This window comes from Zootoca vivipara, chromosome 14, assembly GCF_965207765.1.
Source record: "Zootoca vivipara chromosome 14, rZooViv2.hap1.1, whole genome shotgun sequence".
NCBI lineage: Eukaryota > Metazoa > Chordata > Lepidosauria > Squamata > Lacertidae > Zootoca > Zootoca vivipara.
This window is the reverse complement of record NC_142597.1, coordinates 13196339-13222560: the sequence shown is the minus strand read 5'-3', so window position 1 is coordinate 13222560 and position 26222 is coordinate 13196339. Positions and strand designations below refer to the sequence as shown.

General features: G+C 45.5%; 1 protein-coding gene across 3 annotated transcripts in view; it reads right to left on the bottom strand.

The window, feature by feature from the left end:
* Positions 1-26222, bottom strand: part of ESAM (endothelial cell adhesion molecule) — an 89596-nt gene that overhangs the window by 14290 nt on the left and 49084 nt on the right. For 2 of the 3 annotated variants that reach the window (XM_035139065.3, XM_088658023.1), the window contains exon 2: positions 7093-7250. In XM_035139065.3, coding sequence (XP_034994956.2) covers positions 7093-7250 — 158 coding nt within the window. The remainder of the gene's footprint in view (positions 1-7092; positions 7251-26222) is intronic. The other variant, XM_035139066.3, reaches the window with a different exon arrangement.

The window sequence follows — 26222 nt, the reverse complement described above, 5'->3', positions numbered from 1 at the left end:
GTGACAAGTCTAGCACATCAAGCGGATGCTGCTTGGTTGCCGTGGCAACAACATCCAACAGCTTGGATTCAGGCACACAGGGAGACCAGCATTGCTCTTTGGAGGCAGAAAGGTGTGGCTGGAGAAATCAGGGCAGACCTCGGCTGAAGTCACCTGCTAATGCCAGACTAAAAGCGCCCTGAGAGTGCTCGAAGCTTCAATTCCCAGAGTTCCCTGGGAAGAATCGTAGAGCTGGAATAGTCCACGAGGGTCATCTAGTCCAATCCCCTGTGATGTAGGAATCTTTTGCCCAATTTGTGACTTGAATAATTGATTGTTAAACCACATTGGGATTCTGTGAGGAGAATAGGGTCTCCTGACAACGCTTGGCACCCTTGACAAACCACATTTCCCAGGGATATTGGGTGGGGGGCAGGTATGATGGCTCAGAGCTTGTTGAGATTTTGGTCCTCCAGGGCAAGGTGTGGGGTGGGTTAAGGTAAGTCTGAGATCTCCATCTTTCTGCCTTGCTCTAGTTATTTCTGTGCATCAAATCAAAACACCAGAAATGAACACAGGTAAGCCTAAGAAAGATCTGAGGGTGCCTGATGCTAAGCGGGTTTTAAGCCAGGCATAGGCAACCTTGGCCCTGCAGCTGTTTTGGGACTAGAATTCCCATCATCCCTGACCACTGGTCCTGTTAGCTAGGGATGATGGGAGTTGTAGTCGAGTTATAGGGCCGAGTTTGCCTATGCCTGTTTTAAGCAAACTGCAGCAAGCAGGAGTCCACCCCCCCATCTAATGCAAATAGCAGACATGTGGTCTCAGATATGGATTAATTTCATTGAGTAAAGGTGAGCTGAATGTAATCCCTACTCTCTTCACTAGGGTCCCAATCCAGGTCAGCTACCCCCAATACATCTGCAATTAAAAAAAACACAGAATATAAATCATCATAATCATCAGAACTTCATTTTATTTCGTTTAATGGTTTTTTTGGAAGCCGCCCAGAGTGGCTGGGGGAACCCGGCCAGATGGGCGGGGTATAAATAATATATTATTATTATTATTATTATTATTATTATTATTATTATTATTAAAAAAGCAAGCGAATTTGCTAAAGTGGAGGGAACTTATCTATATACTGGGGAAAGTTTAGCCTGCTTAAATTTATGATGGATGTTCCCACCTGGGAACTAATAGTGGCTTGTGAACAGGGTAGCGATTTTAATCTGGAACTCAGTACAAGCTAACAGAGGCAAATTCTCCATCCTCTGCTGCATGCTGTGCTCCTGATAACCCCCAACACTAGTTATTTGCAATTTATTAAAAGGTTGTGCAACTGCAGGTGAAGCACTGAGTGGGATAGGTAAGTGTGTGGACAGCAAAACTGCCCCTACCATCAAGGCAGCTGCCTCAGGAACAGAGTTCTGTTTGGATTTTGATGTGAAACCACCTAATTCACACTTATGCAAACAATTCACACATCTCTGAATATTGTGATGCAACCAAATTATGAATACAAAAATGTGTCTATGAGGGAGAATTGTCCATAAAAATGCACAGACAGTATTACTGGGCGGCAGCGGGGGGTGGGGAGACGACACATATCGGAATTATTTATATTAGGGAAACTTGCAAACAAAACTGCAAAATTGCAAACAATGCTCGCAGTAAAATACCGATTAATTTTCACGATGACTTTAAAACAACAACAACACTGATGTGGAAATGTGGAGAACAGAACTTTAATATAAAATGACAGAAATTGAACTTCAGTCATGCCTACCCAGGAGGGCGGCAGTCCCCCAAGCCATTCCTTCTGAGTCCTCTCTGGATATTTGCCCCAAACCATGAAGCCTGACAGTTCTTGCCATTGGTGCCTTTCCAATGGGCTCCTAAGCAAGCCTCTTGTCCACAGGTGCAATCAAGGATGCTGTACCATCATCAGTTTGGAAGTACAGTGGTGCCTTGCTAGACGAAATTAATTCGTTCCACGGGTCAATTCGTGTAACGAATTTTTCGTCTAGCGAGTCCCAGTTTCCCATAAGAATGCATTGATATGATTAAACTGCCTGTCTGTGGAATTTAGGTAGGGGAGGAAGTCTTTTGTTGCCTCAGGCAGGAAAATGTATTGGGCTAGCCTGGGCGAACAGAGAGGGCAGATTTTACTTTTGAATCAGTCCGCGGCTTCATGATCTGCAACCTCTCTAGACTGCGTCAACTCACCCAGCTGTAAAATGGGAAGAATGCGGCTTCTCAGCTTCCAACGGTCTTTGGGGTCTGAATCCATTACTAACTGTAAAGTGCTATGAGATGTACTTAAGGTGTGCATGCACACATGCATGCAAAAATTGGGGTGTGGGTGGGTGGGGAGAGACTCGGGGACGCGAAGGGAAGGGAAGGGGGGGGAAACAAAAAACTGGGAAAAGTCCATTTGGATTTTCGGAATGGTGTGAGAAATGCACTTGGGCATCAACAGCAAAGAAACATTTCCTCTATCAGCCGTGCTCTCTCACCCCTCTTCAGCAAGGAATAGTCCTTTCTGAAGTGCCTGTGGCTACTTCCTTTATGACGTTTGCAAGTGATTGCAGATGACGGACAGATGGTGGCACTTGATTGAAGTGTGGGAGGGGCTGGTTTAGCAATAAATAAATAAAAGGGCTGGAGGGCAAAACTAGACCTCCTGGCTTGCCAAGAATGGCCCCTACGCTGGACATTCCCCCACCCTTGGTCATACTTGCAGAAAAAGACAACATTCTCATGATAACATCTCTTAGCTGACTTTATTTCCTTTTATTCAGTTAATTATCCCTTAAAAATAATAATTCTCATTTCCCAGATTTAATTCCTTTTCGATTTGTTACTTTGCAGTATGCCTGCATTTGTGCTGTGCCTAATTATCAATGACAATCTTTTCTGTTACTGTTCAGTGGTATATTTCTTTTTTCATTTATGAATTGCTTCCCATATAGATCCGATCATATAAGCCCCCACCTGCAGCCTGAAGAGATAACAACCTTGACCTCACTCCCCATGAGAACTGTGGCTGCAAAAGTGAATAAATGGATTTTGTTTTATATTTATTTCACAAAATGGATTGCAAAAGACCTCGAAGCTGTTGACAAATGAATGAAACAAGATTAGTGGTAGAAACAGTTTAAAGCAACTACCTAGAATGTTGTTTAAAAATAAAATAAAATCATTGCTAAACTAAAAACAGATTAAAACACACAGAAACTTTCTACATTTCTGGGTAGGTTTCTCTAAGCAAAAATGTTTCTTAGCAGGCATCTGAAAGTGTGATGAAGGAGCCTGCCTAATAATAATAATTTATTCATACCCCACCCATCTGGCTGGGTTTCAAGAGGCAGGGAGTTCCAGAGTCCAGGTGCTGTGACATTAAACAATTGATTCCTTATAAATGTAAAATGGGTATTATGTAATAGTGCCAGGTCTGCTGCCTCCCACTCCCAGCTGAAAATATCCTTTTCTCCAAACCCCTCTCTTCCTCAGAGACTCCATCTCTGCTCCCACCCTGATTCCTGCCTCTCCTGGTAACAGCCGGTGCTGCTGTCACCTTCCTCTTAAACTCTTAGCAGAAGCTCCCTTTGTATGTGTGGCAGAGCCTTCCCTATAACATCCACAGAGGCAGAGGGCAAAAATAAGCAGATTGAGTCGCAGAATACATTTTCATCTTGGCACCATAGCAGCCGCAGTTTACAGTACTCCGATTTCTTACAAGCTCCTATTCATTTTTCTTACCAATGAACACCCCCCCCCCAAGAAAAAGCCCCTACCAGTTTTTGTATGATAATTTGCTTAAAAGTCTCAAATTTAGACAGACCTTGGCGACCTTTCCTTTTTGTCCCATGTAATTGATACATATCTATCTATCTATCTATCTATCTATCTATCTATCTATCTATCTATCTATCTATCTATCATCTCTATCTATCATCTATCTACAGTGGAACCTCGGTTTATGAACACCTCGGTTTACGAATTTTCGGTTTACAAACGCCGAGGACCCATCTGGAATGGATTAATTCACTTTCCATTACTTTCAATGGGAAAGTTCGCTTCAGTTTATAAAAGCTTCAGTTTATGAACAGACTTCTGGAACCAATTACACCCATGCTTCGGGTTATGTACGCTTCAGGTTGAGTACTCCACGGACCGTCTGGAACAGATTGATCCACTTTCCATTACTTTCAATGGGAAAGTTCGCTTCAGTTTATGAACAGATTTCCGGAACCAATTGTGTTCATAAACCGAGGTACCACTGTATCTATATCTATCTATCTATCTATCTATCTATCTATCTATCTATCTATCTAATCTGCAGGTCTTCCCTGAAAGGTGAGTCCATTCCCTTATGAGAACTGGTTGGCAGGGATTTCTGCATACAGTTGTACCTTGGAAGTCGAACAGAATCCGTTCCATAAGTTTGTTCAACTTCCAAAACATTGGCTGCAGGAAGCTCCTGCAGCCAATAGGAAGCCTTGCCGGACGTTCGGCTTCCAAAAATAGTTTGCAAACCAGATCAGTCACTTCCGGATTTGTGGCGTTTCGGAGCCAAAACGTTCAAGAACTAAGCTGTTCGAAAACCAAGGTACGACTGTAATTGAAATGAATTGTACCTGTTTGACTGTATTTTATTACGGTTGGTGTCATTGAAATTTATTGTATTGATGGCTAGTTTATTTTGTTAGCCATCTTATGAAAGTCTTTTTTTTTTGCTTTTGCTTTGAAAAGCAGGGTCTGAGTTTCTAAATAAAATAAAATAAGTGGCAGAGTATAAATCAGTGTTAGCCAATGTGAGGCCCTCCATATGTCATTGGACTACAAATCCCATCATCCCTGTCCATTCACCATGTTGGCAGAGGCTGGTGGGAGTTTCATAGATTTCATAGAATTATTAAGTTGGAAGGGAGTACGAGGGTCATCTAGTCCAACCCCCTCCAATGCAGGAATCTTTTGCCCAATGTGGGGCTCGAACCCATGACCCTGTGATTAAGAGTCTTAATCAATTGGGCTATCGGGAGTGGAAGTTCAACAACATCTGGAGGGTCATAGGTTCCCCTGCAGGGCTGAGAGCTCCCGGCAGATGCCCAACTACACAGACTGTTGACGCCAGTTCTACACATATATAGCCAAATGTGTGGGTGCTGGTGTTATAAGAATTTTAAGGCCTCAAATATAGAATAAATATTCATAAATGCAAACATAGCTAAATGTATGAGCCATGTGTCTGAAATAGTATGGGAGAGCAATCCTGAAGCCATTTTGACTCTCCCAAGGACCTCAAATATTCCTCTGCAGTAAGGGAGGCAAATGGGGAAAGCCTTCCCATTGTCCTTTTGCTTGCAAATCCTGCCTTTAGGGCATATTTGTGTATGAATAGGGTGAGCCTGTGAGAATGGCCAGGCTGCCCAGGTAATGCAACCAGTGACCATTATCAGGTACCCTGGCCAACAGAAGGCTGCCTCCTTCTGCGATATATGTATGATGTTTTGGGGGGTGGTCTTGGTCTACAGGGTGGGCAATTTCAAAAGTCTATATAAGGGCTTGCACACCATTGTTCGGCGTTCTCCCTCCTGCGTGTGGTGAGTGGGGTTGCAACAGTTCCTTGAATAAAGATCAGGCTTACTAGCTGCTTTGCTTCTCAATATACTCTGGTTAGCCTCTGTTATTTTCTCCTACCGATAGGTAACTTACTTAAGGACTCTATACAGGCTCTGGAATACACCATAAGGGAAAAGGAGCAGATTTTTCTTATAACACTGGGATGTAACGGTCAGGAGAGGCTGTTGTCCACCCAGCCTGAGAACCTCCCTAACATGCTTATTCGATGCCTAATCGGGACATTTAAACCACCATCTTTTTAATAGCAATTCTTGGGAGGCTAGGAAGCTCTTCAAATGTCCTGAAGCTTCATCTTAATGCTAAGGGTTGTTACGTGGAGACGAGAGGCCCATTTTCTCCTACAGATTAGTTTAGGGGAAATGTATGAATCCCTGCTTGCAATAACAGACCCTTCAAATCATCACAATTATCTTTGCACAACGCTATTTCTCGGTGACGGGATGACAGGCTGCTAAAATCCACTCAGCATTGAAGCAAAGCTTTAGGAGTCCGTCAGCTAAAAATTCTCTCAACTCAAGTGGGCTTTGGACAATTTTTAGCAGCCTGTCAGCTGGTCAAAGAACCGAGCAAAGATGGAAATAGGAAATGAAAGAAACAGTCTCTCCCCAGTCACAAGACCAATTATAAAATAAATAAATAAAAACATAAATTAAACTGTCATTCTGGACTGGTAAAGGCCACTTCTACCCCAGGAAGAAATTCTGCAAATTGACTGTGCACATGCAACTTTGCTTACTGGCACACTAATGATACCTTTGAGTATGAAGCTAAGCCTAGGATGGGAAACCTATAGACCAGGGTTTCCCAAACTTGGGTCTCCAGGTGCTTTTGAACTACAGTTCCCATCATCCCAGACCACTGGTCCTGCTAGCTAGGGATGATGGGAGTTGTAGTCCAAAAACACCTGGAGACCCAAGTGTAGGAAACAATGCTATAGACCTTCAGGTGTTAGATGCCCTGGTAAATCAAAGCTCACAGTCATCAAATATCTCCCTCTGATACAGTGTATATTTCATGCTTTGCCATCGCAAGGAACCCAAATTGCAACACAAATATTACAGAGCTTTAAATCAGCAACAATTACAACAAGGAAATTCAGATTTCAAATTTCATTTCTGGGAGGGGAAGTCAATTGTGAAAAATGGAAGTGTGTGTGTGTGTGTAGGGGGGGGGACAGCCCGCACTGCAAACATCAACCAAGAAAATCTTTTTAAACAGCGAAGTGACGTAGATTAATAGGGACGGAGGGGGGGGGAGTGACCTTAATTAGGAGCACTGCCATTCTGGTTAGATGCTTTCTTTTGTCCTTTGATGTATTTATTAAAGAAACTAACTGGCAAGAATTTCCTTTCATTTGATCTGCTCATTTACGGCCACGGGGGAGGAAGCCGGTTCCCTCAAGCCTGACACTGGGTAGGCTAGGCCAACCAGTGAGCTTCCTGCCCAAGCAGAATTGGACTTTACCTGTGAACGTTTATGAGGCCTTTCAAGATGCCATGTGACAAAGGGCTGCTCCGTGCTCTCAGGTGTATACCAAATGGGCAGGATGGCCCGCTGTCCTTGAATCACCACCACCGATTTTGCTCCAACCTGGACCTGCAGCGCACCGTAAGAAAGGCCTGCTGAGAGAAAGAGAGAGAGGTGTCAGTTGCTTCTCAAATCCTAGGATCCATCACCTATGAATATTTAGTAGGCAAGGCCCCGGAGCAGGGGTCAGCAAGGCTTACCGGGCATGGGCTGGATCACTTCCACGGAGATCCTCCGTGGGCCGGGCCGGTGCAGCACGATGCCAGAAATCGCGTCTGCGCATTTCCGAAAATAGAAGCGATTTTCGGCATCTGGGCATGTGCAGAAGGGGTTTCTGGCACCGTGGGCATGCGGAGATGCAATTTCTGGTGTATGGGCATGCGCAGAAGCGATTTCTGGAGCCGTGGAAGAGAGTCCCCGCTCTGCGCTCCGCCGGTTTAGCGCAGCGGGCAGGGACTTGCCGAGCGGGCGGCTCAGTTCAGGGGCGGCTCATGGCTGGTTAAGTGACCCTCATGAGCCGCTTCTGGCCCATGGGCCTTAGGTTGCCGACCTCTGCCCCACAGCATCACTGCATACCTTCCAAGTGTCCCAATTTTTGAGGGACAGCCCCCAAATTACAGAAGCCATCCTGGTTTTTGATCTGAACCTGAAATGTCCTATTTTTCCCTTTTCCTCCCTGCTACATCTCACAGAACTATTAAAAGTGGTGGAATGATCAGACCCCCTCCCACTCCAGTCCTTTTTCGAAGCAGGAACCTTTGCTGTGGTGTGTGTGCGTGCAAAAACAGAGTCCTGTTCCTACTGAAAATAAAATACCTGCACCAAATGAAAGAAATGGCAAAGCTGACATATGAAGCCCTTCCTATAATTTTGAAGGAAAATGTTACCAATCCACTTTAAATTCTTTAATTGCAATGCTTCGGCAGCCAGTAATATTTAAAAAGACACATGGAGTGTTTATTCCTTTCTTATAAACGGAGCCTTATCCTGTAAGCCTTTGCATGTCTACTCAGAAATAAGCCCCAATATATTCAATAGAGCTTAGTCCGAAACAACTGAGTAAAGACTGCAGCTTGACCGGAAGAATCAGAAATCAGGAAAACCAAAACTTTAATTAAGAAGGGGAGGAGATTATAATTTATTTTAAGAACCATTGTAAACAGTTAAAATTGTGAGTAGGATTGGAATAACACTTTTAGTCTAATGGTGAATTCTGGATATAATGGAGATGTAAAAGATTTGGATTATTACAAAATATGCAGGAGGGAATGATTAACAGTAGGACCAAGAAAGGGGAGGAGGGAAGTCCAGGAGATTCTATGGAATCTTGTCTTTATGTTGTATGCTGGATATGTGATTGTAAAACTGTAACTTGAAAAACCAAATAAATAAATTTACAGTGGTACCTCGCTTTAAGTACACAATTGGTTCCGGAAGTCTGCACTTAACCTGAAGTGTACTTAACCTGAAGTAAACTTTCCCATTGAAAGTAATAGAAAGTGGATTAATCCATTCCAGACAGGTGCGTGGAGTACTTAAACTGAAGCGTACTTAACCTGAGGTATGACTGTAATTGGTTCCGGAAGTCCGTACTTAACCTGAAGCGTACTTAACCTGAAGCGAACTTTCCCATTGAAAGTAATGGAAAATGGATTAATCTGTTCCAGATGGGTCCGCGGAGTACTTAAACTGAAAGTACTCAAACCGAAGCGTACTTAAACCGAGGTATGACTGCATTAAAAAAGACTGCAGCCTTGCACTACAAGCCTATGCATTTTTACTCAGAAGTAAGTCCCACTGAGTTCAATATTCCTGAGTTCTATTCCTGATGTAGAATAGAATGCCCGTTTTCACCTAAGAAATGTTGGAGGCTATGTCACTGTGTAGGTCAGACATACACACAACCCTCCCATGATGCCATAAAGGTTGGATTAACAACAGTGGTAAATCTGGTTAAGAACTTAATTCGTTCTGGAGGTCCATTCTTAACCTGAAACCGTTCTTAACTTGAGGCGCGCTGTCGCTAATGGGACCTTCTTCCGCCGCCGTGTAATTTCCGTTCTCATCCTGGGGCAAAGTTCTCAACATGAGGTACTACTTCCAGGTTAGTGGAGTTTGTAACCCGATGCGTTTGTAACCCGAGGTAACACTGTATCTAGTTCAGTATGCTATAGATCAGAAGAGGAGCAATCAACATGATACCCCCCAGATGTGGCTGAACTCAGCCCCCCTCAGCATGGTTATCTGAAGCCAAAGTCTATGCTGGGTATTCCTGGATTAGAACATGCTCAGCAAAAATAATAACTGGGTAGCACAGACACAGATGTTGCTTATTTACTATAGGTGGTGCAGATGTCATCCCTCAAATGAAGCACCACCAGGAAAATGAAAGCTTTCCTCAGCCATTGGAAGCGAGAGTGCCAGCTACCAATCCGGTTGTGAAGTTTTTATGGGCTCCTATTGGAGAGAATCCATCGCATGACTCAGTGTTGGCAATTGGTTCTTTTTCAGATTGTTTGGTGATGTTTAAATGAATTAAATGTACGCCATCTGGAAATTCTGCTACCCTGCTGGCAGTGTATAAATATTCTCGGAATAAATACATTTTAAAAACCATGGGCAATGACCAAAGCTCATCAGACTGCCAACTTCCCATGCCTGTGCCATTTTTGTAACTGTTTCTGACATTATATTTGGTGGTTGGAGATGAGCAAGTGGGCGTAAATCTCTTCTATACTCCATTTGGGTTCATTATTAAATTGCGCAGCTACTTAGTTATTCGTTTGCTAAAATGACACTTGGTTTTTACTCATTCATCACTACTATTTCATGCGTTCTGCTTAACTGTTGCTTTCAGTGGGAGGTAGGGCTGCCACAGCCGGAGGCAAGATTGGTAGGTGTGCTTTAGCATTTAGGATGGTGTGTACAGTAATTTAGCCCTGAGCTTGCCCAGCTCTCATGTTTGTGCTCCTTTATTGTGGTTATGAGCTAAATTTAAAAGTGGGAGCAGGTGCTTCCAACAATAACACAGCTTCCCTCCTATAACTGGGAAATGTGGTTTTATTTATTTACTCTAGTTAATGAAACAAGCCAAAATCAGAGGAGGGTTTCAGGTTGTAAATTGCTCTCACTAAGCAGCACTTAAACAAACCACAGTTCCCTGAGTTCTGATACCAAAAGGAACAGAGGTTTGTTTAAAATTGGAAGCAGGGCTGTAGGATTCCCATATCATCCCTGCAGCTGCAAATGGGGAGGAGAGAGATGGGGAGGGAGGAGCACAGGACCTTAAGCTTATGCAAGCTCATTCATGTTGCAGAAAACCATGGTTTCCTATTATGTCTGAACCAGGTTTAAAGTTAATATGGTGATGGGGTCTGAAGAGGAAAACAGCTAAATGGGAGGCCGATGAATCAGATAAGTCCTCAGTGTGCCTAGTGACCCAAATGATCCTTCCATCACAGGGGTGTGTGTCAATGACATATTTTGCCTAACAATCTTGTTGCTATGGGTTCCAACATCAACTGCTCCATTAAAAGAGATTCTAATGGAGTTTTTTTTTTTTTTTGCTTTATGCTAGCTCTTCCAATGCAACAGCCCGCCCAGTGCAATAATCCAATTTGTAGCAGTTCTTCCAAGAGAACAATGTTCACCATTTCTGGAATGTTCCACACATTCTTTCAGTGTAATTCCACCGGTTTAGGGAGGGAAAATGCTTGGACAACTCTGGTCTACCATGCAGAATTTGCATGCAGCAATCCTTAGAATGGCAGGTAAAGACAGTTCAATCTGTGCAAATTAATTGGAGCACAGTTGTCGCCTCCAGACATCCAGCCTTTCTGAGGGTTGCGCTTTCCAAAACAACCCATCAAACTCACAGAGGCCATAGCGGTGCTACCCTCTCTCATTAGTATTTCTATTTTGGGACTGTGAAAGATGATTAATTAAAGAAACACACATGCCTGAAGAGGGCAACTGTTCTCTGAACTCTGAGCACAGAACATTCTTGATGCCAAAGCATTTTACATCAGCTATCGACAAAACAACTCCATTCCAGTATCCAGCCCACTCGCGAGCGGAAAATCACGCAAAGGGGGAAAATGGGAAACTTGCTGACCACGACTGCAAGCCGTGGTTCTGCTCATTCAGGCCCTGTCTTCACTATGCATTTAAAGCAGTGTCATATTACTTTAGACCATCATGAAATCTCCCCAAAGAATTCTGGGAATTGTAGTTTGCCAAGACTGCTGAGAATGGTTAGAAGATTCCTATTCCCCTCACGGAGTTACAATTCCCAGGGTTACCGGGAAGAAGAATTGATTGTTAAACTACTTTGGGAATTGTAGTTTTGTGGGGAGAATGGCTGGGGCTTATGGGAGCCAGTACCCTGAACAGTTTGGGGCCAGGATACCCAGAAGATCACCTCCCCACCAATCAGTGCATTTGCCAGCAGATATCATCTCATTCGGATGCCTCTTCCGTATGATGTCAGAATTAGGCCTTCAACATGGCGGCACCTGCCCTCTGAAACTCCCTATCTACACACATCCATGTGCACAGACTTTATACAGTGGTACCTCGGTTTATGAACACAATTGGTTCCGGAAGTCTGTTCATAAACTGAAGTGTTCATAAACTGAAGCGAGCTTTCCCATTGAAAATAATGGAAAATGAATTAATCCGTTCCAGACAGTCCGCGGAGTACTTAAACTGAAGCGTTCATAAACTGAAGCGAACTTTCCCATTGAAAGTAATGGAAAGTGGATTAATCCGTTCCAGACGGGTCCACGGAGTACTTAAACTGAAGCGTTCATAAACTGAAGCATGGGTGTAATTGGTTCCGGAAGTCTGTTCATAAACTGAAGCGTTCATAAACTGAAACGAACTTTCCCATTGAAAGTAATGGAAAGTGAATTAATCCGTTCCAGATGGGTCCGCGGCGTTCATAAACCGAAAATTCATAAACCGAGGTGTTCATAAACCGAGGTTCCACTGTACTGTATTATATACATAAATAAAAACAAGTGGGACCTGCAGCAAAATGTTGCAGAGCGGAATGTGCCTCCGTTCAAGGAAGCCATGCCCTCTTCCAGAAAACTCCATTCCGTACCGCTCTACATCCTTGATGGGCTGTGTCATGAACAGGATGTTTTCCCCAATCCCCTCAAACCTTAAAGGATCTCTATCTCTCCCCACCCCTCTTGGTTTTTGTTGTTGTTGCAAACCTAGCAGGTCCTCTAACTATGCTGACACATCTGTGTTGGGCATGGATAGTGTCCTTTTAGCGATTTACAGATCACCCCTGAATATGGCAAAGAGAAGGAGCAGTATCCCCCTTCCCCCACCCCACCTTCAATTTTCTTCCACTGAACATTTTGCCTGTAGCCCTGATGACCAATGACCACTGGGCAAGGAGCAAACATGAAGGGGAGATTGAAGGTGTGGCGCTGCATTCGTGTTAAGCCCTTTCCAGGCATGAAAAAATCCTCCTCATCATCATCAGAGGTCCGCTTGGGGAGCTCTTAATGATTTAATTGTAGCAGCCCCAACCAGCATGTTCGAGAGAGAAGCTAATGGCTCTTGAAAGTGATGGGCTCGATTCTGACTGTTCCGATTGGAGCGTGGAAGCTCCGGGGCAAAACATCAGCTGAAATCGCATGCTCTTGGAACGCTCTGCATCTTCCTGACACTGCAATACCACAGAAGATGTCAGTGAGAAGAGAGAATTGCCCACGAGGTTGGGAGAATTATCATGCATCCTTCAGACATTGCCCATCGCCTGCTCCTCGCCTAAGTCCCAGAAATAATATGACGGCAATGTTGGTTAGCATCAGAAATGCAGTCTGTTACAGGGGGAGCTTGGTGTGCAAGAACTAGTGACCAGAAACCAGTTGTCTGATGAATTTCGATGCACCAGCACCCTTGCAATTCCCTTTACAAAATATCAGTCATCTGTGCTTTCTCTAGGCATAGTCACTAATGAAGTGGGATGGGCAGGAATTTATTTATTTTTTGCAGCTTTGAGTGGAGGGCTTTCTAATCTGACATGGAAAATAACTTGAGAGCAGGGAAGGATCTGCTATGAAACTAATGAAACTTTAAAAGCTTCAGGGCCCCTAATCCGGGAAGGGCCCCCAGAAACGATGTTTGGCTTGCATGTATATAAGATTTCCTTAATTTACACACACACACACACACACACACACACACACACACACACACCTCAAAAACTATAAGGCATAGGAATGTTTTGTTTTATTTACAGCGGTGACTTTTGACATGTAAGGTAATCCAGTAGATGGAACAACCCCATTAAAGAAGGTAACAGGTAACAATGGTTACTCAGACCTTGTTGATGGTTGCAAAGCCCCCCCCCCCCGCAAAACAGTTCAAGCTTTAGGACCACCAAACTGTAGGTCCACCACCGTGTGGAAGGGCACTAGGACCCTGCCAGAGCCTTCGCCTTCGCCTCCATCCCACCTAATTTATTGGACTTAGGCCATTCTGCGAGGGCTGCAGGTGTCAGTTTGCATTTCTTAGTGCAGAAAGTATTGTTCTGATGTGTTTCCTATTCCACTTAATTCAAGAGGGTTCTGGAAGCTTCTCTGTGTGAAAGAAACCAGCAGAACGTTCATGATCAGGGGTCCCCAGACTATGGCCCGGGGGCCGGATACGGCCCATAAGGCTCGGTGACCGCCACCGCCCACTGCCCGCTCTTATTGGCACAGCATGGGTCCCCACTTCCAGGTCGCCGGGAGCGTCGGAAATAGCTTGTGCGCATGCGCCCGCATCATTTCCGGTGCACTTCCGGGTTGGAGGAGGCCATGCACATGTGCACAAGTTATTTCCGGTGTTCCGTCACCCCGGAAGTGCACCGGAAATGATGCTGGCACATGCACACAAGCTATTTCTGATGCTCCGAGCGACCTGGAAGTACGCCGGAAATTGTGTATGGGCGTGCGCTCCTGCGCGCTCTGGCCCGCTGCACAATTCGGCGCTCGAGGCACCGGCCAAAGGGCAGGTAAGTCTGGGGGGCCCTATTCATGATGTTTGGGTTACTCCTTCAGAGAAGCTGAGTACAGCTGGCTTAAACTGGTCCCAGTTAACTCTTTCTGTTAAGGTCATGCTGACTATAAAAGTAGGGCCAGAAGGAGCCTGGGGGTTTCTCTCTCTCTCTCTCTCTCTCTCCTTCTGGTGTTGTGTTCTGATAGTATACTTAGTGTTAAGACTGTAAGTTTAAGTCAAGTCTGCTGCAATTGAATTTCTTATGGACAGTGCCAATCCTGAATGCATTGGATTTGTGACCATTGTGCTCATTTGCCTTCAGTAGCAGTAAAGGTCTGCTGGATGAAATATTAATTGCCTCTGGTCTATTTTTTGGGAATCCTGCAATGTGTTTAAGTTTTTATTCTGCTAACTCTACGTCGGAGTTCTGCTCTGGATCATATTGAGTAGAATTCCATGACAGCAGGAAGGGTGTCAACTGTTGGCCTCACACAGGGCAGCATATTACCAATGCACACCCCTGCAGATATAGTTTCTGGCCCAGCCTAGTTCACCGTAATTTTTATATATTACACTAGCTGGCCCTGCCACGCATTGCTGTGGTTCAGTCTGTTAAATGGAGTCTCAGAGTCCCCCTTCAGACTCCCCTCACCTTCAGAGTCCCCCTGTTTTACATCCTGGCCCCTCCTCCCCCCACCCCCGGCTCATCCCTGTGATTGGTCCCACCCTGTCCCGACCCATTACCTATCCTGCCCCTCCCCCACCCAGGTAAGCCCCCACCTCCACTCGGCCCAGTCTGGAAAGCTGAGCCAAGATGCTGTGGAGAGGGAAGTTTTCCTAGGTGCAGTACCAGTGTAGCCGTCGCTAGAGGGCGTCATTTTGCAACCTCTGCTGTGCTCCCAGCATGCACTTTTGTCTGATTTGTGAGTTCTGGAACACGGGGTTTTCCCTGGCCCAGGTGCGACATCTGTCTACGCAAATGGTATGGGCTTGCTCTCGTACTCACATTTGACTTTGTGTCCAAATTTGAACGCAATCGGTCAAGCGGTTTCGTTGAACATTGGAGACGAACACACATCCCCAGTTTACATTTATATATAGAGAGATTTATATTGCACCCCTTCCTCCACGGAGCTACAGGCAGGGAAGATGGGTTTCCCTCCCTGACTTTAGCCTCACACAACCTCACAAGGTCAGCCGTCAGCCTGGCCCAATGTCGCCCAGTGAGCTTTGGGTCTGAACAGAGAGAAGTTTGAAAAAGAGAATCCCCCAAATGGACCTGAACTCTGGTTTAGTCCTAGGCTGTTCCTCATATATCAGCTGCTAAGGCGGCTCCTGTGCATGAGGAACGGCCAAGGTGCCATTCTTCTCCCACCCTGCTTGGTCTCCTTAAAGGATGCGCCATCTGCTTTCAGACCAAAGGGATTTCCTGCCTTCCAAGGCCAAGCGTTTCAGTGGAGGATGCAAGACAATGGCAATAAGATGCCCCCGCCTTGCGTCACAGGAACGGCACGCTGACATCGGGCCCAGCTATTTCCACAGAACACTTTGGTGGAACAAAACCCTGGAAACGGCTGAGACAACAACAGGAAGCCACACTTAACATCCTGCTTGATAAGGCGTCTAGATGATTTACCAAACAATTCCGGCTCCTTCACTTCTATCAGCTCCTTGCAGATTCAAATGGAATCACAATTGCAGACCTCAGCGTTAGCACGAGCCTTTCCCCATCTTCTGACATGAGATCCTCCCCTCTGCCCCTAAACAAAACAGGGACGACCCGTGCTGGCTCTAGGATTTTGTGTGAGCATAGTGCCCTCAGCAAGCACCCTTAATACGGAAAGGGTGAGGCATGCAAACTCTTTAGCTGCCTCAGATCTTCTTAGGGTTGCCATACTCTGAAGAGCAAAAAAAATAGGACACTATGACGACCACATTCCTATAAAACTGGGATAGAAAAGCTATTCACCACATGGCTCCTAGAATCTCAGCTGAGGTCGCCAAAACAGAAGGTCTAGACGTATTTTTTTATAAATAAAAAATAAATTAATAAATAAATCAGCAACAATTTTTATTAATTTATTGTGGCCCTCTGGTTCGAGTCCCAAGCTTACCACAGGCTGGGGAGACAAAACACTCCAGCTTTTAGTTTAAAGTCTCTCTCCCCTCCCCACCTCACAGCCTTGAAGAATGAAGCCTCCTCTTGCCCCAGAAACTACGAGATGCTCCATTTCTGTAAGGATACACCTTATGCTAAATAACTGCAAACCAACGGCAGGCACACTATATTTTCCTTTGTTTCAGTGTGTCCCTCACAAGGGAGCGAAGGGTCCACCCCCCCCCAAAAAAACTGCTGCTTTTCCACTGCCAGCGTAACTTTCGGCCAGGTGGCTGTGGTGTCCCTTTCTTCAAAAGTGTTTCACATGGACCTGAGGCTCTGCCATCCCCCGCACGGTTCTGAAGGAATTCCCCTTTCGCACAAGACAGCCAACACACTTGTCCTGCTGTCACCGCCACCCCCTCTCCCACCCCCACTTCTGTCCCTACATCTCAGCCCCCTACCTTGGTATGTGAGGCTGGCATGTATGCCCACCACCACCAGCAGGGGTGCCAAGCAGACCAAGGGGCTCCACATGTTGCACTTGGTCAGGCACCCCGCCAGCTCCCACTGGAAGGCGTGAGACCTGGGAGCATGCTGAGTGAACAGGCAACAGGGGCTGCCATTGGAGACTTCTCCCTCTGCATCCTCTTCCCTGGGAAACACTCCCTGTGCCCTCCTTCCTCCCCATCCCACACAGGACACTGAGCCGAGCTGAAAATGGTGCTGAGAGAGCACCATTCTTTTGATCTGCCCATTCTATGCAGATCTTAGACAAAAACTCATAGCTCCACTCCTTGGCCAACTTAGCTCTGTAGCCAGAGAAAGACAGGTTTTGTTTCTGCTGAACAAGTTTACTGGAACAGCCTCCTTGGTGGCCAAATTTCTTTTTCTGGCCCTTAAGCGTCATAAAGTCAAAATTGACAGCATTGACATGAGTCTAAATGTATAGCCTATTTCCTATTGTTGGTTTAAGTTTTAAGTTCCTTTAGATGTTTAGATGTTTTAATTTTTGTATGGATAAACTGACGGTCAGATAAAATCTGATTGATTGAGAGAGGCTGAGGTGGCCCCGATTGGATGCCTTCCTAGAAGCATCCATGCAAGGCTCCCAACTCACTCTCTGTCATCTAAGCCTCCTCTCTCTCTCTCTCTCTCTCTCTCTCTCTCTCTCTCTCTCTCTCTCTCTCTCTCTCTCTCTCTCTCTCTCTCTCTGTGCTGTTGAATTCCTTCCCAATTCTACCAAGTCATTAAGAAGAAGAAAAACAGTTACCAGCTATAAGAGCCCCCCTCCCACATGCATTTTCACCCCACTGTACTTAGAACAGAGGTGTGTGCCCCATGAGCTGGTATGGGGTGTGTTTACTTGGGAATAAGCCCCACACAATATATTTCAGAATAACAAAAATAAGCAGAATGAAAGGGGCTGTTCAGGGGGCTCCTGCGTAGGGGGCAAGCCGAGAAGGGCGAAGGGAGATGGTGAAGAAGAAAATTAATCAAACTCTGGAGGGGCTGCCTGCTTATTATAAGGCCAATGGGGAGAGCTGCTGGTGGGGGGGGGGAGATGAAGGGAGAGAAGAGGGGAAATGGATCATGCAGGCTGCCTTTCTTGCTCCCTTCTCCTTTCCTCCTCCTCCACAAACCAGTGAAGAGTCAGCAGCCAACCGGTCCCTGGCACTCCATCCATGGCTCTTTCTCTGTCTCCAAGCGCCTGCAGCACCTACCAGCTGAGCCACACTGCACAACAGGTCACTCGGGTAGCAGTGGCAGCAGTGGCAATTTTAACCTCAGGTGCCATAGATTGCGACTTGGGTTCTGAAATTGCTCACGACTGGACCGCCACCTATCGCTAAACGAGCCTGGCATCCAGTTAGTCTTGACCCTGGTTGGTCCTCATCTGCACCTACCCCCTTCATAAGTTCAGTCTACATACTTTCCAAACTTCTGGAAAGAGGTCATTAGAGGCATGCACAAGTTTGAACAAGGAGCCTGTGGCAGATCTGGAAAGGGTTCCAGGCTTGGTTGGATAAGAGCCAACACAAAAACAAACACCGCAACCTTCTCCTCTCATTCTCATTCAAATGCCTGCTGTTTGCTGCTGCTGATCTCCGCCAAGCCGTCGGCAAGAGGGCTCCTTTTCACACACAGCACCCCCATTTTTAAGTGGTACTTTAACGCTGGCAAACAGAAAGATCTGCACTCGTTTCCTTGGAGATTGCCCAAAGCAAAAAGGCCACCTGTCACTGTGATGTTCACAGCAACAACAAAATGCAGGCAAATCTGATGACACAAACCATAAGCAAAGTGTCAGGAAATATTAACAGGTTAGGACGCAGAATGCCAGCATCGCCGCAGCCTCATGGACTTCGGATGAGAGTCCCGGGGACAATGCGGTGATGCAGTTCTGAGGCCAGCAGGGCAAGCTGGTTTAATTGCTGGAGTTACAGCTACAGGGATTATTTTGTGACAGTGCAAGGGAAGGATCAGCTGGGGGGAATTATCTCCTGAAGAGAGGTCAGCGGGGCACGGTTGGAAGGGGAGAGGCAAAGAACATCTGCTTGGGAAGTCGCTGCTGCCACTTTCTCCCCAGCATATACATGGCTCTCGCTTGAGATTGCGTGTGCATTAAAAAGAAAGAGAGAAGACTCTGGGGGAAGACCTGGATTGTGCTTACAAAGGTGGCACGACTCTGCTTATCAGTTGCTGGAAGGGAGAGAGGAAGTGAGCAGGAGGGAAGAACGGCTGCCCTCCCGCTCTGCTTGTGGGGATAAAATCTGATCCAGTTCAGATTCAAAGGCAAGCTTAGCTAATTCACATTTTCCAAAACAACACACGGACCAAAACACAACTGCTCTCCAATGTAGAATAGTGGGTAAGAAGGATGAAGACACAGCTCTCAAAACAACCAGCTCTTTATTCCAGCTCTGAGTCCCGACTGAACAGTAGCTTAGCCAACTGGCTTATATAGCACTCAGTAACTTGCAACAGTAACAAACTTCCCCTAGCTACCCAATCCGTGAACAGCACTCTCAATCCTTCATTTGCATGTTGTGGACCTGAGTGAGAACTGCAGTCACAGTGAGCAGGGTAAGAACTGCAGCCACGTTGGCCAGAAGGAGTACTGCAGTTAACTTAATACATAACATCCAAAAATCATACTTCTTTGAATTTTGCAGTGCAGTTCTCCAACCAAGTAATGCGTACAAACATGCATCTGCTAAAGTGTGCATAGAGGTGCACATGTTAGTGGAAGCAGTTTACAAAACTGCACTATGTTGGGGGAAATGGCTTTGCGAAAAACTGTATATTAGGCAAAACTGCATCCAAATGTGCACCTTTTAAGAGAAACCTGCACTGAAATGCTGATGAATTTTCATGAGGTTGTTTCTCTCTCTCTCTCTCTCTCTCTCTCTCTCTCTCTCTCTCTCTCTCTCTCTCTCTCTCTCTCTCTCTCTCTCACACACACACACACACACACACACACACTTCACTTAAAGACTGGAAAAATGAGAAACCGAAACTGACAGGTTCACCTGTTTACTACTCTCTTCTGGGCTCTCTCAGAAGCATCTGCCTGTTGGAAAGAGGATGATGGATTAAAGAGGCCTTCCAGCAAGGTGCTGCTTCTTACATTCTCAATTTTCATCTTCATAAATTCACTTTGTAGCATCTAGAGATGAGGAGAAGTTTTCTTCACAGTCTGACATGACCCTACCAAATTCATGCTCCCTGAACCAAAAAGGCAAATATGAAATGCAGCTATTCTTCAAATACATTCTTATCTGAATTTTGCAACATGTAGGGATGAACACACAATGGGACTTCTCCATCCTGTTGAAGCCATTTATGGTAGTAGCTTTTTGCTCCTGCCTGTGACCCACCCCACAAGGATGGCAACTGCCCCCAAATCTTGCCTAGGACCAGCTTGTACTGAGCACAGTATCTGGTTCCACTACCCAAGATGAGGCCATGGAAAGAGGTCCCACTTGACATCTCTTGGTGGAGACAGATGAAATTGGTTTAAACTGGTGCTTTTGTTGATGCTTTGCCATTCTTTTGTGTTTTGTTTTATCATCATTGCTATTATATTTGCTGTATTATTGTTGACTGCCCTGAGCATCATTTGGTGGAAAAGCAGGCTACAAATCAAGCAAATTCAAATAAAAACAAATAGTAGGACTTGTCGATCAGAAGGTTGGTGGTTCGAATCCCCGTGATGGTTCCAGCTCCTGCCCAACTAGCAGTTCGAAAGCACGTCAAAGTGCAAGTAAATAGGTACCGCTCCAGCAGGAAGGTAAACGGTGTTTCCCTGCGCTGCTCTGGTTCGCCAGAAGTGGCTTAGTCATGCTGGCCACATGACCCGGAAGCTGTCTGCAGACAAACGCCGGCTCCCTCGGCCTATAGAGCGAGATGAGCGCCGCAACCCCAGAGTCATCTGCAACTGGACCTAAAGTTCAGGGGTCCCTTTGCCTTTACCTTAATCTGCCTTTCTTTGGTGGCTAGGAAAACAACCATCACTACGACAGATGGGATGGCATGAAGGAATCTGAATCTTTTTATTTAGCAATAACTGGAAGTGTCTGGGGTGGGTGGGGGGACAGAGAGCATCTGTGGACTAAGCAAAACTAGAAACACATAGGAACATTAAAAGAGTCCTGCTGGATCAGGGCAATGACCCATCTAGACCAGATCCTGTTCTCATGATGGCTACCCAGATGCCTATGAGAAACCCTCAAGGAGGACCCAAGAACAACTCTTCCCTCCTGTGGCTTCCAGCAATTCGTATTCAGAAGCATCACTGCTTCCAACTGTGGAAATGTTTGAAATGGTCCAAAACATCCCGTAGTTTGGCAACTCGGATCTACTACACTTCGGGGTAGTAGGAAGGTTGTGCCCTCCTCACAAGAGTCCCAAGTGCTTTGCTTCTTCCTGCGTTTGTGAAGGGCTAACAGGATGCGCTCAGGAACCCCATTAGCATAGCAGCATTCTCCAAATACCCGCGTGGCCCCAGCCATTGAGAATGCAAAGTGCCACCCTGGGTTCTGCTTTCTGATCACAGCAGAAACTCCAAAACCAGCCTTTATTTGGGCGGTTTCTCAGCAACCCGGCTCTACATGATCCATGCAGCTTCATTTCAAAGGATCGTTCCGGGGTCCCATCTTGGTGGCAGGGCACATGCTTTGCCCTGCGCAAAAAGGTGCTCTCGATCCTTAGCACCACAGGTTAAAACTTCCTCATGCAGCCGGATCCCTGCCTCAGATCCTGGCAAGACGATGCCAGTCAGTTCTGAGCTAAATGGGACAGTGAGGCTGATGGGGTTCGAGCCTGATTCTCTCCACATTGCGGTTTTGAAATGCTAGCATTGATTACCTGTCATTGACCCAAGATTCTAATGTCTCCGCTGGCAGAATATTCATAGAACAATGGAGCAACAGCTCCATTACTGCACAGCTCAAAGGATAGGGCACCCGTCTCTTCCACTGGGTGAGCAACATGGGTGCATTAGCCTAACGTTTCCCACCTCCTCACGCATTATCTGCTCATACCAACTCTGTGCCCTAAGGACCCAGGCAGCCTGGCTCTCTGCTGTATGCATTAGCCACCCACGAGGCTGACAATTTAACTCTGAGTTGTAAACCAAACCCGAATGCCTCCCAGGCCCCAATCTGTAGAATTCCTTTCCTTTTCCCCCCTACGTAGAATCATAGTAACACGGAATTGCAGAGTTGGAAGGGACCACGAGGGTCATGTAGTTCAACCCCCTGCAATGCAGGGATATTTTGTCCAACGTGGGGCTCAAACCCACGATCCTGAGATTAAGAGTCTCATGCTTTATTGGCTGAGCTATCCCAGGAATTTAGTATAAAGGTTATTTGTCATAGGAGGTTGGGAAAGTAACATGATGGGATTCATGTATGTGGGTCCAAAGGCTAGAGGTTGTATTCAAAGCAGCTCTAAGCCCAACGTTCCACCAGTGCTAGGATTGCCTTTGCACAATGGAAGTTTCCCCCTTTCTCCCCACTCTCCATGCACCTTAAATCTGTTCAGGGGTTTCCGCCAACCCTCCAGAGCAGGGCACGCACGGGGGAATCCCCATTGTACTAGCGGAAATCCTTCTACTCACTTCCACTAGTACAATGATTTCGTTGAATACAGCCCTAGAGTGTTTCTCTCTTTCTTGGAGGGCCGGGGAGGTCTAAAGCAGGTGTGAGCAAGCAGAAGATGGGCTGGTAAATCTCTGAGTGGTTTGTGACAGATCATCAAGGGTTTGCAACTCCTAGTTGCCTAGCAAGAGCAACAGCCTAAAGAGCATCTTACATATGCACACACAGAGAGAGGTAACCACGCCATACATTCAAAGCATATGGCTTCCTCAAAGAATAATGGGAGCTGTAGTTTACCATTCACAGAGCTACATTTCCCGGCACCCTTAAACAAACTACAGGTACCTATTACCATAACCTTTTAATTAGAAATGCCAAGGACTGAACCTCCATCAACTGTCACCTAGCAGCAGCGGTTATATGAGGCTTTAAGAGAAGATGGAAGGGAAGGGATGCAGGTAAACTCCATCAGTGCACCTGAAATACGAACAACTTTGGAAGGGGCTGCCTCATCTTGAAGTTTTCCACCCCAACTGGTCATTTTATTGTGTTTTTAATATTCTTTTGAGAGCCGCTCAGAGTGGCTGGGGAAACCTAGCCAGATGGGCAGGGTATAAATTTGTTGTTGTTGTTGTTGTTGTTGTTGTTAACTAAGAATTTATACCTGGGTTTGCTTGCTTCCTCCTCTTCCCCAAACCATTTTCCTTTTGTGTCATGTCTTTTGGGATGGTGAAAATGAGTGCAACGCTGATCTTCATAATCAGATAGCCTTTTTTGCCACTTAAAAGTGGGATAAAGATCCACTAAATATGCAAACAAACCCAGGACTTTGTACATGCCAACGTCATGTTCCGCATGCTCCGCAATGGCAACTCTTGGATTCACTGTGTTCCCTGGAATATCAATAAAAAAACCACCAAAATGAGACATCAATGCTATGGCCAACATAAAAGGTGACACCTTCAAAGCATGAGAACCCATTGTTTAACCAACGCCCAGCAGCAATGCTTGCATTCTGATGCAAAATGCATTGGGGGGGGGCATTGGCCTTTCATGGAGGCTTAGATATTTTTAAACTCTTTGTAGGTTATAAAGATATCTTTGCTTGGCAATGATTCCTGACAAGGTCTTGCAGCTTCCCGGCAGGAAGCTCTGCTGCAAGGCGATAACTAAGGTTCTCAGGAAAGTACAAGATTCCGTTGTGTACCGCAAAGGCAACTGGAACAATGGCGGGGAATTGCCTCCGCCTAAACGGCACATGGAATTAAGACGTTAACACACAATTCCAGTTTCCTGGAACACCAATTAAGCTACATGCCTCCCCGATAGAAAGCGGCTACAGGATTCGCCTTATTTCAGCTTGCGGCCACAAGAAATTAGATTAGCCTAATTGCACCGGACACTTGCTAGGGTGAAACAACTAATTGCCTAATAATAGCTAACTCCATTATAAGAACGCAAGAACTCAAGAAACCCCAGCAGAGGGAAGCCAGTGAGCTAATGGTCTAGAGTCTGTGAGACGTCAGCAGGGTAGGGGGCAGAGGTGCCATCTCGTGCCAAAGATTGTGGGTGCCTACAACGAAGGGTTTCAACCTCGCGCATTGACTTTGCAGGAGCCCAGCCCAACAAATATGTTATTGTGGGTACCAAAACACCCACGGCCCTCTGGAGTTGGCTCCAGTGGTGGGGGGCATTCTTAGGGGGTGGGCCAGGAGCATTTCTATTAGGAATTACAGGCTCCAATATCCCAAAAGACCAAAAAAGACAACAGCTGCAAGGATACTTCTAGCCCAAAGATGGAAAGAACCAACAGTTCTGAGCAAGGAAGAATGGCAAGCCAAATTGCTGGGCTATCCTGAAATGGCAAAACTGACTGGGAGACTCAGGAATCAAGAAGATAATGACTTTAAAAAAGTCAATGGGGACTTTAAAAAATTCAAATGGGGAAAATTCATAACTTACTTAGGAGACCATTGTAAACAAATAAAAACATTAGCTGGACTTTAAAAAACAACTTGTATCGAAACGGGTGTGGGTGTGTGGATAATTCAGAGAGATGAAAACTGTGGAAGACGTAATGATATGTAGTTTTAGAAAAATTATGTTAAGGACCCAAGCAGGGGACGGGGGAAGTCGCGAGATTGAGAATCTCATATATGGAGATGGTATTTTTTTTCTTTTTATTATGTTGAATTTGTTCTTGTAAAAAGAGAGAGAGAGAGAGAAAGAAAGAGAGAGAGAGAGGTTGTCTCGAATGAAGCTACTGCATGAGAGGGACAGCTTCCACTCTTCTCCACCCCCATTCCCGATGCACCCCCTGCACCATCCAAATCTGCTCTAGGGAGCTGGGGGGGGGGGGAATACCCAGATCTGGAGTGGAGCAACGCGGAGTGAGGAGGAGGAAAAGTTCTGCTGCACAAGCAAAAGCTGCATTTCCCTCTCCCTGATCCCCATCCTTCTTCTCCATATTTCCACAGCAGTTTGCATTTTTTTTGGGGGGGGAGAGAAACTTCACCAGCATTTCACCATGAATTCCTCTCAATATGCACATTTTTGTATGCAATTTTGCCCCATATACACATTTCTGCAAAGCGATTTCTCTAATATAATGTTTTTATGTGCTGTTTTTGACCAATACATGCGTTTTCATGCACATTTTACTTTGTAGTATATGCATTTCTGCACATATTGCCTGGATGGAGAATTCCATGGCAAAATTAGGAGAAGCGTGAATTTCAAAGGATGCAAATTAGGTAGGTTTGCCTTGAAACATGAACGGAATCAAATTTCTTCTCCATCCCTAAGCTGGATACTATTCTTAATTTCTTTAAAATTTCTTGGCAGGTGGGGTGGGTGGAGCTACTGAGACATTAGCTGGCCACCATCACCATTTCTAGTGAATTATTTTTTGGGGGTGTTATGTATTCAGTGTTCTGCATTTGCCTGAGCTTGAGTCTGGGCTAAAGATTCTGAGCTCCTGAGTTCTGATTCGATACATGTTGTCCAATCACAGAACATAACAGGATTTGGGCATCTGCCATTGGCCCTTGAACTCTGAATTGTGATTCGCATCTTAGAAGTTTAGACAGCCAATCACGTTGGGAGTGGGAGTGGCCCAGGCTTTCAAAAATGTATATAAGCAGTTGGTTTGCCCCTGCTTCCCAGTTACGTAGTTCAATAAAGGTTCTTGCTGTTATCACTGTGTCTTGCCTCATGGGAACCCACTTACACTTCGGGGGGGGGTGTTATTGGATTGTTGTTTTTATTTTGATTATATAAATATTGTGGGTTTTATGTTGATCTTTTCTGTGAACCGCCCTGAGACCTCCGGATATAGGACATTATTATTATTATTATTATTATTAATTTGCCCAGAGACATTTATTTAAGAACTTTCATAATCAGCTTGATTTTTTTTAAAAACAAATAAAACTCTATGTGGTGTACAGGAGTCCCCACTCCCCTGCTCTACCTAAACATGGCAAGTCTTCCCTCAGTTGTGGCTTCAACATCAACCACAACTCCCATGTTTTTGTGGTTAAAACACAGGTGTTTATGCATAGGTGTGTATGTCCTCCCTACAAGAGAAGAATGGGTTAAAAAAACCCTGATGGACTATGCTGAGATGGCTAAAATGACTGGGAAAATCACAAACCAGGATGATAAAAACTTCAATAAGGATTGGGGAGAACACTGTAAACCAGGCACCCCCAAACTTCGGCCCTCCAGATGTTTTGGACTACAATTCCCATCACCCCTGACCACTGGTCCTGTTAGCTAGGGATCATGGGAGTTGTAGGCCAAAACATCTGGAGGGCCGCAGTTTGGGGGTGCCTGCTGTAAACAGTTAAAACACTAGCAGG